General features: G+C 42.4%; 1 protein-coding gene across 1 annotated transcript in view; it reads left to right on the forward strand.

Moving 5' to 3' along the window:
* Positions 1–1,253: 1,253 nt before the first annotated feature.
* Positions 1,254–14,096, forward strand: part of papss2b (3'-phosphoadenosine 5'-phosphosulfate synthase 2b) — a 130,859-nt gene continuing 118,016 nt past the window's right edge. Inside the window, exon 1 of the mRNA XM_078565947.1 lies at positions 1,254–1,480. Within this exon, the coding sequence (XP_078422073.1) occupies positions 1,454–1,480 (27 nt within the window). The 5' untranslated portion in view covers positions 1,254–1,453. The remainder of the gene's footprint in view (positions 1,481–14,096) is intronic.

Below are 14,096 nucleotides of genomic sequence, written 5' to 3' on the forward strand. Positions count from 1 at the left end.
CATTTGATTGTAGGTAAAAAAAAAATTAGTTCTATCTAATCTGATTACAAGAATGTCTAGATTTGAGGCAACAGCTTTGATATTTAATTCTATAGTATTTCTGTCACAATTAATCTCAGTTGCATTAAGTTAATAAGAGTTATTCTGACCCTAATCTAACTTATAATTGTTCAGAAAGAACAATTTCACAGCCTCAGGTATAGATATAATATCACCGTTTGGCTCAAGTACCGCAAAGCACAATTCCAATTTGTCATAGTCAGGTTTGAGGCCAGCCTTTCACCAAATGATGCTGAGCCCAATAGCTACTCATCACCGTGTTAAAGATTGCATTTTCCTCTTCCTACCCCCGCCATGTAACAGCTCCTTCAATCACATCCTAGGTTTTTGCCATTCATTTGAATAGAATATTCATGCTCTAATTTGACAAATCATAAAGCTTTCCATTGTGGTGGTGGGGGGCAGCGATCAGAGCCATTCTTATAAACATTCTGTGCCTTTTTTAACACCTCAAAACCTCATTCCGAAGGTTTCCTCCGATTGTACAAAATGTAAGAAAGGACAATGATTTTTACAAGACTTCTCTATTCCATTGCCCCCAACAAAACTGGTTTACCTGCACATTAGCTTTAACTCAGAAAAAAGGTCCCCAGGGCACTTCACAGGATAAGCAAAATGGAATCTGAACTTTTCTGTAAGGGTTGGATGTGTGTGATAACTGGATTGTGTAAATGGACTTTGAGTGAGATGGTGGAGAGGAGCTGGGGGTGGGAAGAGAAATGAGCTCCAGAGAGTGTTCGGGCGGAAGACGGATGGGTAGGAGACTGGGGACTCAGCTAGCAATGGTATGTTATCTAGTAGATGTGTATGAAATTTGATCAATGCACAGTTACATATCTTCGCCATCAAGGCTGCATTATTTTACTTATTATAGCTGGGGGCGGGGATGTGCCAAACATTCTTTTTTAACACTGAGAAATATCTCTCTTCAGTGTCGTTAAACAGTGAATGCGTCCTTGGCACACTTTGGGATGTAAATTTGTGTGCGACAGAATAGTGTCGTCTCCTTGCTTTGGGATAAACTGGAAGTATGAATGACATTGTTCCTCAGGCCCCCTTTTGATTTTCGATCCCGGCAACTTGTCTTAGTGCTCAGTTTTCTGAAGACATGTCTTTTAGAACCAGCCCTCTTTCTTCACTTTTCCAAAGTGGATGAGTAAAACTGGTTTCCTGTGTTTCGTCCAGCCGGCAATGACGTGGCTGGTGTTAATATGCAGATCGGTGGTTCTGGGGCTGCTGAGAGGGGACTGCTACGTGTCTGGACGATTTAAAAAGCAATCTAGCTTCCATCTCAGCCCAGCCTCTTCCATCAAGACAGTCAGAGAAAGAGAGAGAGAGAGAAAGAGGGGGAAATCCTATCTAAAGCTTCCTAATCCCGCTTCCACATCTCAACATGTCAGGCAACAAGAAACTGTGCACGGTAAGACAATGGGCGAAACCTTCAGCAGAGCAGTTTCAGATTAAATTTGCAGTTCAGATTCCGATGTCATCTACTCTGTACGGAGGCGGAGAGCAGGGGGTCCCAATCTATAACACTCGGCTGCCAAACGAGGGTTGCGTTTATTGAACTTCAGTTTTGGTGAAAGTAGGGGCTTACGATCATTCGAATGAAGTTAATAGTCGTGCAGCATTGCTTACTGAGTGCCACACATATCATGGATAAAGCGCACTGTAGTCACTGGTCTTCACCGGGCAGCAGGAGTCTGGCTTTGGTTATTTATGTTGAGAGAAAGCACAGGAAAGAGAAAAATCGCAACTTTGAGAAGATATGTCTGAGCAGAGCAGAAGTACTAATATGAATATAAAATACATTTCTAGCACAACGTCAATATAAAAGGGTAGTCAAGTTGTTTTAATGTGAATATATTCTATACCCACAGCAGAATACTGTTAATTCAAGTATATATTTAATAGAATAATGCAAATGTCAATATATATTTAAGAATAGCAGAATATTTAATTTGAGTGTACACACAAGAGAACAGCACTAATTTTCATAGAAGTAGTTTTAAAAAGTGTTTAATATTGTACTGAATTTTTCAGTACAGCCAATGATCTGAATAGGTCAGTATTTTATCAAGATTATGTAGGTGTTCATTACCTATAGGCTGGCATAATTCATACAAAGCTGCTTTTTTGAACACTTTCTAAGTACAGTATGTACTTGTCTGCGCTATGTAGGATGTCATTTGTATGCCTGTGCTGTCTGCAACAAACGTTGATTGTGCATTATGAACAGTGGTTCATTCATGAATGCGAACCTTTCACAGTTCAGTATGAAATCAGACCTATTCCCCAGTGATGTTGGTTCTTTTGGTATTTCCTTCCATGGATACCAAATAGAGATTGGCTGATGACTAGCTACCTTCTGACTGGGGACTCACCAAGGGGGAAAAAATGAAGTAGCTTTATGAAAAAAGTATACTAAAACCTATTGCTTTATATGTGAGGAAGAGCTGACTGCCACAGTAGGTCGGTAAGGCAGCGGAATGTTGCGGTGAAGCAGACAGGTCTCCTGTCTGGTGAAAAGCATTTGTAAAAAAAAGTTTGCTCCATTTATAATGCACTATTCAGATCAACAATTGTGTGTTAGTTTCTCAAGTGTATTTCATCAGCCCATAGTTGAAGCGTGTGTACAGTGTTCCTGTTCCAATGTGCCTCGGCTGGAGTGAGGAAGGAACATTTCAATACAGCCACTGTAAGGCCTTAACGTCATAGACAGGAGACCTGTCTGCTTCACCGCAACATTCCACTACCATACTGACCTACTGTGGCAGTCAGCTCTTCCTCACATATAAAGCAATAGGTTTTAGTATACTTTTTTCATAAAGCTACTTCATTTTCTCATGAACTTCCCATGTGATGATAAGGCATTTCCCAATGAGCTAAAGATGCTGTCTTGGTGTGGTTTTTAACCTTAATGCTGAATCAGAGAAGTGCTCGGTTTCTTTCTGATCTGCTCTTTTAGATTTAAACAGCTGTTTGAAAATGTGGAAAAACTGAAGGAATTTCTTTCTTCTGATTCCTCAGTTTTATTTTTCACATGTTGCTGTAATGCAACCAAATGGTTGAAATGGGTTTGGAATGGAGCAACCTTAGAGTAGGTTAGTGCTCTGTTGGTCAGTTGAGTATCTGACATTGAGAGAAGCCAATCATCATCTTGCTCAAAATGTTCCTAAACAAAACAACTACAAAATCTGTATGAATAGATTTCCCAATTACCCAGGTGAATTTGCATCTCTTCCCCTAAAGATCCAATTTGCAACCATACTCTTAATTATCTGCAAAATTATGAAAGGTATTGCCGACTCTGCTATCAAGTGACATTTGTTCAGCAGCAGCCTCCCACCAATGTTACTTTGGATTCTGCCAGGGCTGCTCGTCAAAATTGACCAGAAGTTAACTGGACCAGTCAACTAAACACTGATTATAAAAGCAGCTGGCATTCACCACCAGATTTCCAAAGCCTTTCCGCCATCAATCGGGCACAGGAGTGTGATGATATTCTCCACCTGGCTTGGATGAATGCAGCTTCTGGAACACTCAAGAAGCTTGATATCATCCGACAGCCCTCACGATTAGCACCTCATCCACTACCTAAAACAAGTGGGGAGGTGATGGCGTAGTGGTATTGTTGCTGGACTAGTAATCCAGAGACCCAGGGTAATGCTCTGGGGACTTGGGTTTGAATCCTGCCATGGTAGATGGTGGAATTTGAATTCAAATAAAAATATGGAATTATAAGTCTGATGATGACTTGATTATCAATTGTTGTAAAAATCCACCTGGTTCACTAATGACCTTTAGGAAAGGAAATCTGCTGGTCTGGCCTACATGTGACTCCAGACCCACAGCAATGTGGTTGACTCTTAAATGCCCTCTGAACAAAGGCAAATTAAGGATGGGCAGTAAATGCTGGCCTAGCCAGCAAATAAATAAATTCAGCAACTCGCTAAGGTTTCTTTGACAGCACCTACCAAACCTGGGATGTCTGTCATCCTAGAAGGACCAGGACAGCAGGCACATGGGCACCATTACCAGTCACACACCATCCTGACTGTGAAATATATTGGTGTTTCCTCATTGTCGCTGAGTCAAAATCATGGAAGTTGCTACCTTGGTGTACATAGGCTGCAGCAGATCAAGGCAGTGGCTCAAGGCACCTACTCAAGAGCAGTTAGGGAGAGGCAATAAATGCTGGTCTTGCCAATGCTGCCTACATTCAATGAATGAGTAGTTAAATAAAACATTACAAGGATTGGTTACATGAACAGGGGTTGTATTCTCTTGAGTTAGAAGGTTGAGGGGTGATCTAATTGAGATATTTACAATGATTGAAGGATTCATAAAATCAATAATGAGTAGAAGGGTGGGTAGCTCAGTCGACTCGAGCTTGGTGTTTAATAATGCCAGTAGTGCTGTTTCAGTTCCCATATTGACTGAGGTAGTTCTTGCAGCCTGCATCTTCTCCTTGTCCAATTGTGATATCATGGCATGGGTATGTGTGGAGAACCAGAATTAGAAACCCTCAGACAACAAGGATGCTACATGAAGTGAGCAAGAGATGCAGAGAAGCTATTTCCTCTTCTGAGGCATTCCAGATTCAGGAGGAGCAATTTTAAAATTAGAGCTCATTTGGGGGTGAAATCAAGGAGAACATTCTCAATCAAAGGTGAGTAGAAATCTGGAACTCCCTCCTACAGAAGGCTGGGCAGTTGAATTTGCCAAAAACCACAATCTAATTAAATGGTAGAACAGGTTTGAAGGATGAAATGACTACACCTGTTCTTATGGCACACCCACTTCCCTGTGTTCAGAAAACTGATTCCTGGGATGGCAAGATTATTGTATGAGGAGAGATTGGGCCAACTAGGCCTGTATTCACGAGTTTAGAAGAATGAGGGGATCTCATTGAAACATATAAACCCACATGCAATGTTGACCTCTCCCTGCTCCATCAATGAGCCAATCTGTCTGTTTAATCATCAATATTAGATCACATATTGTATTACAAAGTCTGCCATACAGTGTCAATCTCACTTTGACTGTAATATGTCACCTTCAAGCAAACCCAAACCTAAAGCGGTCCCACTCTTAGCTCATCCCTTAGCTCTCTGGGGAGGCTAGATAGGTACATGAAGGAGAAAGAACATAGCGCAATGGGGAAAGGTCGCTGTCTAAGACCGTTCTGCCATAGTGCACCGAGGGGCTGGGAAAGGTATAGACCCCTCAGGCTATACAACTCACAATAAATGCATGTAGTGAGTATTAAATGTATCATAATTGTATTGAAGTACTGCAGAGTGTAACATGATGAATGTTGATAACTCCAATACCATTGCACTGTCTGACTGTCTGTAATGCCTATATTGAAATGACTGTAATATTCATTGATTGTATTGAAGCACTTCATGACCCATGTGTAAAAGTTGAAAATGATTGTACTTTTTGTGATGGCCATTTAGAAATGTTTTGTAATGTTCTTCCAGATGTGTTATGAATAACGTATATTTTTCAAAAATAAAATGAAGGAGAAAGGATATGGTGATAGGGTGAGATAAAGTAAGGTGGGAGAACTCTCAAATGGAGCATGAGCATTAGCGTGGACCTGTTGGGCCAAATGGTCTGTTTCAGTGCTGGTATATTCTATGCAATTCTGTGTATTATGATGTAGATTTATATTTATTCATTGTCAATGAAATATAAATGGACTCTGTACAATTAAAGGAATCACATTTTTATATAATCAAAAATGAACAATCCAGTTGATAAATAGATCAATCATTAATAGGGTAAAATAAACTACGTTTCAAGAATAGATTCAACTGCTACAAGTCAATATACATTAAAATTTGACTTGAATCTGCAAAATTTACTAACATTTGAAAGAATCTAGCAGCACATCTTGAATTAGATGGAGATGGAGATCAGACTAAAGGCCTGGCATTCAATCCTTTACTTTCAACATAGTACACTGGAGTGCCCATTACAATCATATGTACAAATCACATCAAGACACTTAATGGGACAATACATTCATAAGGACATCTATTGATTATTGAAAACCATGGTCTAACATTAACTGAAAAATCTCACCAATCTGTTGACTCTCTGATTTTTTTTCATTCCACCAAACAACACATACATTTTCTCCATCTCATAAGTAATCATGTACAACAGAAGATTGATATTACTTGTGGGAGAAATTTGATAGAATCTCATCTTCTTGGAAGTTTTATATATTGATTGTCTTAAGAGATGCTTGGACAAAGGGGTGATGGGGGTAAACCATGTACCAGTATTATAAGGAAAGGCATTGTATTTATTGAGCACCTTTTAATGATGTCAGAATATCCTGAAGTGCATATGGATTTCTTAGGATAGAAGATCTTTACTCATATCTTTGTTATCTTTATACTTAGTTCCCCACCCTCCTTCTGCAACCAATATGTCTCTCCCTCACACACTAACGCATTCTTTCTATCTTTCAAATCCAGCAAGTAATGGATTAGAAGTAAGCAGTGCCAGATATTAAATAACCTTTATTATGATATCTTTATCCTGTCAAGGATAATATCTGATTTAGCTGAGATGTTAATGGTCACCTCACCATGCTGACTTGGAAATATATCACCATTCGTTCATTGTCGCTGGGTCAAATCCTGGAACTCCCTTCCTAACAGCACTGTGGGTGTACCTACACCACATGGATTGCAGTGGTTCAAGAAGGCAGCTCACCACCACCTTCTCAAGGGCAACTAGGGATGGGCAATAAATGCTGGCCCAGCCAGCGAGGCCCACATTCCATGAATGAATAAAGAAAACTATTTTACAAGATTCTGTTCTCCACCCTGACTATCTCCGTGGCTTTGAGGTTTCCCTTCACACTCCTTCCATCTCTAATATATCACAGAATCAGTCTAATCCCCATTCTAACCCAGTATTCCTGCCTACATTTCGTCATCCTACCTGGCCTGCTCCATTCATCTGAGGTTAGGAGTCAGCACTATCCAAACTTGTCATATGCTATCAAGCATGTTTTTTGTCGCTCACTTATTTAAGGTAATAATGAATCATCTGGTCTCATAGTTACCCATAAAGAATTTTTACTCAAATCGTTTCATTTTTCTTTAATGAGCAGCAATGGGCTAAGAGCATTTAATTCGACAATGGGCAGAATTTTCTGCCTGTCGGGTGGGCGGGCCCGACCCAATCTCCAGCAGGCAGGGAGCCGATCTCTGCCCGCGAAGTGGGCCGCACTGCCATTTTATGTGGGCGGGCCAATTAAGGCCCGCCCAGCGTGACGTCCGGCGGGAAGCACTATGCGCTTCCTGTGCAAGCGAGGGGGGTTTCCCTAAAAGCGAGAGTGTGCTCTTTCGCGCATGCGCACGGAAGAGCGCACATCTCCCTGAGGCTAAGTGCAGCCTCAGGGAGATCGCTTCCACTTTGAACAATATTAAAAAGAGAAAAAAAAAATTCCCTAACATGTCCCCCTCATGTGACAGTGTCACATGAGATGGGACATGTTCATAATTTACAGAGTAACTTTATTAAAATTTTTAACACCCTGCATGAAACCTCATCCCGCCCATGGATAGGGTTTCATGTTTTCTCTGTTTGCCGCAGGGGCTCCTGGCCTGCCCGCCAACCTTAAGGTTGGACGGGCAGGTCCTTTAATTATTTAAATGCTCCTGTCAATGGCCTCAATTGGCCATTGACAGGTCGGCGGGCCCGCAGCTGATTTTGCTGTGCCCCCACCTTCCTGAAAATTTAAATGAGGCAGGATGACATCGCGAGTTGCGCCCGACGTCATCCCGCGTCATTTGACGTGTCGGCGAGCAGGCCCCGCCCCCTGCTCACCGACGACAAAATTCAGCCCAATGAATTTGCTTCAAACTTTTAGTTGAACCTTTATTTCCATTGGAAGAGACAAAAGGATGACAGCATTTGCAGGTTTTAAAAGAAGAGATATGCATCAGTTTTGAATACTAGTATTTCCATTTGTACTTGTTCCATCCGAGACCTGGTTTCGATTTTCAAGATGACAGCCATGCCTCAGTGAAAAGATACAATACATAGTCTCAGTGTTTTAAAGCAGCCCCCATTAAAACTATTGAGCAGAACAGTCAATAGATAATCATGTTGCTATTTTTATTCAATCCACAAGAATTTAATGAATTTGGAACTTTACCACTCATGTTACTACTGGAATAAGAATCTTCTATTTATAATGGAATGATATTATCCATCATGCATAACATAACACATGGATTCAGAATTCCGCTCTGGGGAGATACCTTTGTAAATCCTATGCATGCCAGCCACGTAAAGTTAGCAAACAATTAACATGTTAGATATAAAATAGATGGTCAAAGTTGAATTGCTGAAGTGTTAACTAAGCTATTTTAAATTCAGAACTATTTAAAATTAGGATAAGAAAGCTAGAAAAAAAGTGTGAGATAGTTACACTAAAGCTAAGGGGAAACTTTATGATGCAGATTAATTGCATCAAAAACCTCAACAATTTGTCTAAAAGTGCAGTGTAACTCGATTCTTGTTACATTGCATAACTTGAAAGACAGCCATATGAATGGGACAGACCAATTGCTGTTTTGAGTTGAGTTAAAGGAGAAACCCATCCAAAGTTTGGCTGATCATATTGTGCCATTATCTATGCAGAGTAAATTTCCACAAACAGCAATGGGATGAAGATGATTGACCAGATAGTGTGTTCTTAGTGGTATTTATTTAGAGGTAACGATTGACCAGATTAAAACAAAAAGCTAAAAGCTACTGCGGATGCTGGAAATCCAAAACAAAAACAGAATTACCTGGAAAAACTCAGCAGGTCTGGCAGCATCGGTGGAGAAGAAATCAGTTAACGTTTCGAGTCTTCATGACCCTTCGGCAGAACTGAAGCATAGTTTCAGCTTCAGTTCTGCCGAAGGGTCATGAAGACTCGAAACGTTGACTGATTTCTTCTCCACCGATGCTGATTGACCAGATTACCCTTGTACTTGTTTGAATAGTGCCATGGGATCTTTTACATCCGCCTGATTAGGCAGACGTGACTTCAGTTGATTTTTTATCCAAAAGGACAGTGTATCTAACAATACATTACTAGCTCTGGACTGGAGCGTCACCCTAGATTCTGTGTACTTGGAGTGAGATTTGCACCTATGAAGTGAGAGTACAATGTTATGAAGATGTTTTTTATAGAATATTACTTTATAATGTCAGCGGCTGGACATATAAAACATTTTGAGAAGAATCCTTTTGCTAAGCAAAGAACACTGGCCTACAGCAGCTACTATGTTGCATTTGTGAAGGATACAAGCTGCTTTATGGAGACAAAGTCTACAGAGCTCTCAGAGACAGTGGCTAAGATAAGCCCAGATTGAAACTAGAAAGAGGTCACATGACCCAACTCTTGGGTGTAAAATATACTGAATATTAACAGTCAGAGAGACTGCCACAGGGATAGAAGGGGCATCAACCTTACCCCCTCTTTCTCAGAAACCTTTCTTATCAAAGCTGAGCTGTTTGTGATTTGAAAACCCACCAGAAGACCTCATTGCTGCAAACTGAGAGTCCTTAAAGGAGGATTCTGAATCAACTCCACTGTCTCCAAGAGAAAAAAGAATCAGCCAGCCCCAACTGCTGAACAACTACTCCAGTGAGAAACCCAAGTACCAACAGCTACTGTGGAATGTGACCCTTCAGCTGTAAACAAGCATCCAGACAGTCTGTGAATATTTTTTTTTCTAACTTCACTTTTTACTTGACCAAGTTTTAAGATTTGATACTCTGTGGAGTTTTTTTTTGCATGTTTGAGAGGTTGTATGTGTGTTGTTTTTGTATTAGTGGGTAGTTGAACATATTTGTACATTTTAAACCATTTGTTAATAATTTCTGCATCTTTAACTGAGTTTTAGTAATAATTTAGTAATAGTTCAATTTAGTAATAGTTTAGTAATACTTTAATATACTTAGGGGAGGCAGTGGAATAGTGGTATTGTCACTGGACTGGCAATCCAGAGACGCAGGGTAATGCTTTGGGGACCAGGGTCCAAATCGCACCACGGCAGATTCTGGAATTTGAATTCAATAAAAACCTGGAATTAAAATTCTAATGATGACCATGAAACCATTGTCAATTGTCGTCAAAACCTATCTACTTCACTAATGTCTAGTTCAATAATGTTCTCACCTGGTCTGGCCTACATGTGACTCCAGATCCACAGTAATGTGGTTGATTCTTAAAGTGCCCTCTGAAATGGCCTAGCAAGCCACTCAGTTCAATCAAACCATTAAAAAGTCAATAAAAAGGAATGAAACCAGAGAGGCCACCCAGCATCAACCTAGGCACCGGAAACGACAACGGCAAACTTAGCCCTGTTGACCCTGCAAAATCCTCCTTAGTAACATCTGGGGGCTTGTGCCAAAATTGGGAGGGCTGTCTCATGGACTAGTCAAGCAACAGTCTGACATAGTCATACTCACAGAATCATACCTTACAGATCATGCCCCAGAAACCACCATCACCATCCCTGGGTATGTCCTGTCCCACCGGCAGAGGTGGTGGCACAGTGGTATACAGTCGGGAGGGAGTTGCCTTGGGAGTCCTCAACATCGACTCCCAAACCCTTGAAATCTCATGGCATCAGGTCAAACATGGGCAAGGAAACCTTTTGCTCATTACCACGTACTGCAACCCCCCTCGCTCCCCTCAGTTGATGAATCAGTGCTCCTCGATGTTGAACACAAATTAGAGGAAGCACTAATGGTGGCAAGGGCGCAGAATGTACTCTGGGTGGAGGGCTTCAATGTTGATCACTAAGAGTGACTCGGTATCACCACTACTGATTGAGCTGACCGAGTCCTAAAGGACATAGCTGCTAGACTGAGTCTGTGGCAGGTTGTGAGGGAACCAACAGGAGGGAAAAACATTCTTGACTTCATCCTCACCAACCTGCCTGCCACAGATGCGTCTGTCCATGACAGTTTCGGTAGGAGTGACCATTGCACAGTCCTTGTGTAAACAAAGTCCCGTCTTCACAATGAGGATATCCCCCATCGTGTTGTGTGGCACCACCCCCTTGCTAATTGGAATAGGTTTCGAAAAGATGTAGCAACTCAAGACTGGGCATCCAAGAGGCGCTGTGGACCATCAGCAGCAGCAGAATTGTACTTGAACACAATCTGTACCCTCATGGCCCGGCATATCCCCCACTCTACCATTACCATCAAACTAGGGGATCAACCCTGGTTCAATGAAGAGTGCAGGAGGGCATGCCAGGAGCAGCACCAGGCACACCTAAAAATGTGGTGTCAACCTGATGAAGCTACAACACAGGACTACTTGCATGTCAAACAGCATAAGCAGCAAGTGATAGACAGCCAAGCGATTCCACCATTAACGGATCAGATCTAAACTCTGCAGTCCTGCCATATCTAGTCTGGAATGGTGGTGGACAATTAAACAACTCACTGGAGGAAGAGGCTCCACAAATATCCACATCCTCAATGATAGAGGAGCCCAGCACATCAGTGCAAAAGATAAGGCCAAAGTATTCGCAACAATCTTCAGCCAGAAGTGCTCATCCATCTCAATCTCCTCCGGAGGTCCCCAGCATCATAAATGCCAGTCTTCAGCCAATTCGATTCACTCTATGTGATATCAAGAAATAGCTGAAGGCACTGGATATGGCAAAGGCTATGGGCCCTGACAATATTCTGGCAATAATGCTGAAGACTTGTGCGCCAGAACTTGCCGCACCCCTAGCCAAGCTGTTCCAGTACAACTGAAACTCTGGCATCTACCTGGCAAAGTGGAAAATTGCCCAGGTATGTCCTGCACACAAAAAGCTTGATAAATCTAACCCAGCCAATTACCATCCCATCAGTCTACTCTCGATCATCGGTAAAGTGATGGAAGGGGTCATTAACAGTGCTATTAAGTGACACTTTCTTAGCAATAGCCTGCTCACTAACGCTCAGTTTAGATTCCGCCAGGGTCACTCAGCTCCTGACCTCATTACATCTTTGGTTCAGAAATGGACAAAAGAGCTGAACTCCAGAGGTGAGGTGAGAGTGACTGCCCTTGACATTGAGGCAGCATTTAACCAAGTGTGGCATCAAGGAGCCCTAGCAAAACTGGAATCAGGGGGAAAGCTCTTAGCTAGTCAGACCTGGCACAAAGAAAGATGAGTGTGGTTGTTGGGGGTCAATTGTCTCAGTTCCAGGACATCACTGCAGGAGTTCCTCAGGGTAGTGTCCTCGGCCCAACCATCTTCAGCTGCTTCATTAATGACCTTCCTTCCATCATAAGGTCAGAAGTGGGGATGTTCGCTGATGATTGCATAATGTTCAGCACCATTCGCGACTCCTCAGATATTGGAACAGTCCATGCCCAAATGCAGCAAGACCTGGACAATATCCAGGTTTGGGCTGACAAGTGGCAAGTAACATTCATGCCACACAAATGTCAGGCAATAACCATCTCCAACAAGAGAGAATCTAACCATCACCCGTTGATGTTCAATGGCATTACCATTGCTAAATCCCCCAATATCAACATCCTGGGGAGTTATCATTGACCAGAAACTAAACTGGAATAACCATATAAATACTGTGGCTACAAGAGCAGGTCAGAGGCTAGGAATTCTGCAGTGAGTAATTCACCTCCTTACTCCCCAAAGCCTGTCCACCATTTACAAGGCACAAGTCAGGAGTGTGATGGAATACTGTCCACTAGCCTGGATGACTGCAGCTCCCACAACACTCAAAAAGCTTGACACCATCCAGAACAAAGCAGCCCACTTGATTGGCACCACATCCACAAACATTCACTCCCTCCACCACCGAAGAACAGTAGCAGCAGTGTGTACCATCTACAAGATGCACTGCAGGAACTCACCAAGGCTCCTTAGACAGCACCTTCCAAACCCACGACCACTACCGTCTAGAAGGACAAGGGCAGCAGATTCATGGGAACACAATCACCTGGAAGTTCCCCTCCAAGTCACTTACCATCCTGACTTGGAAATATATCGCTGTTGCTTCACTGTCCTGGGTCAAAATCCTGGAATTCCTTCCTAACAGCACTGTGGGTGTACCTGCACCACATGGACTGCAGCAGTTCAAGAAGGCAGCTCATCACCACCTTCTCAAGGGCTATTAGATATGGACAATAAATGCTGGCCTAGCCAGCGATGCCCACATTCCATAAATGAATGTATTAAAAGAAACTACCTCTTTACTTGTTAACTTAAGGAATCTGGCTTATTTCTTACACCGAGCTACACACAATTATATATATTGAGTTTGCAATATCACCTTTTTTAAATTTGAAGTCTATTATAACCAGCCCAGGGGCAGGATTTTTAGGTTGGCGTGTGGGCACGAGCAGCGGGCCTGGGAGTGGCCGGGGAAAGGACAGCCGACCTCGATCAACCCTTGACCACGATTTCACGCTGTCTGGCCAATTAACGGGCAGCCAGTGTGAAGCGCGCGCTGAAATGCTCAGCGCTGCTGGGGTGGGGGTGGGAGGAGGGCGGGCACTGATGTATGCGCGGGTGCGGGCGAGTGCAGAATGAAAGCTCCCTGAAGGCAAAGAGCTGCCTCAGGGAGCTGAAGACTTCGAAAGTATTAAAATAAAGATTTCAAAGTCAGAACAAAAATGTCCAAGCATCAGCCACCTGAGCATATACATTATAAAAATTCTGTCCATCGCTTTTTATTTTTTTATATAATAAAGGAAACCTCATCCCAACCTTGGAAAAATGTAAAGGTCGTCTGGCCGATTCACCCATCCGCCAACCGTAAGGGTGGACTGACCACCAAAATTCAGGGACAATTCCAACTTTAGCGGGTTTAATTGCCCTCTTAATTGTTGGCGAGCATGCTTCCGACTTTTGCACATGCCCGCTGACTGAAATATCGTGCGAACACAAGATGACGTCAGGACGCTTGCCTGACGTTAATATGCGCTACTTTATGCTCGAGCGGGTTGTGTGCACACGTGATCGCTGACC

Source organism: Cetorhinus maximus, chromosome 20 (assembly GCF_964194155.1).
Source record: "Cetorhinus maximus chromosome 20, sCetMax3.hap1.1, whole genome shotgun sequence".
Classification (NCBI taxonomy): domain Eukaryota; kingdom Metazoa; phylum Chordata; class Chondrichthyes; order Lamniformes; family Cetorhinidae; genus Cetorhinus; species Cetorhinus maximus.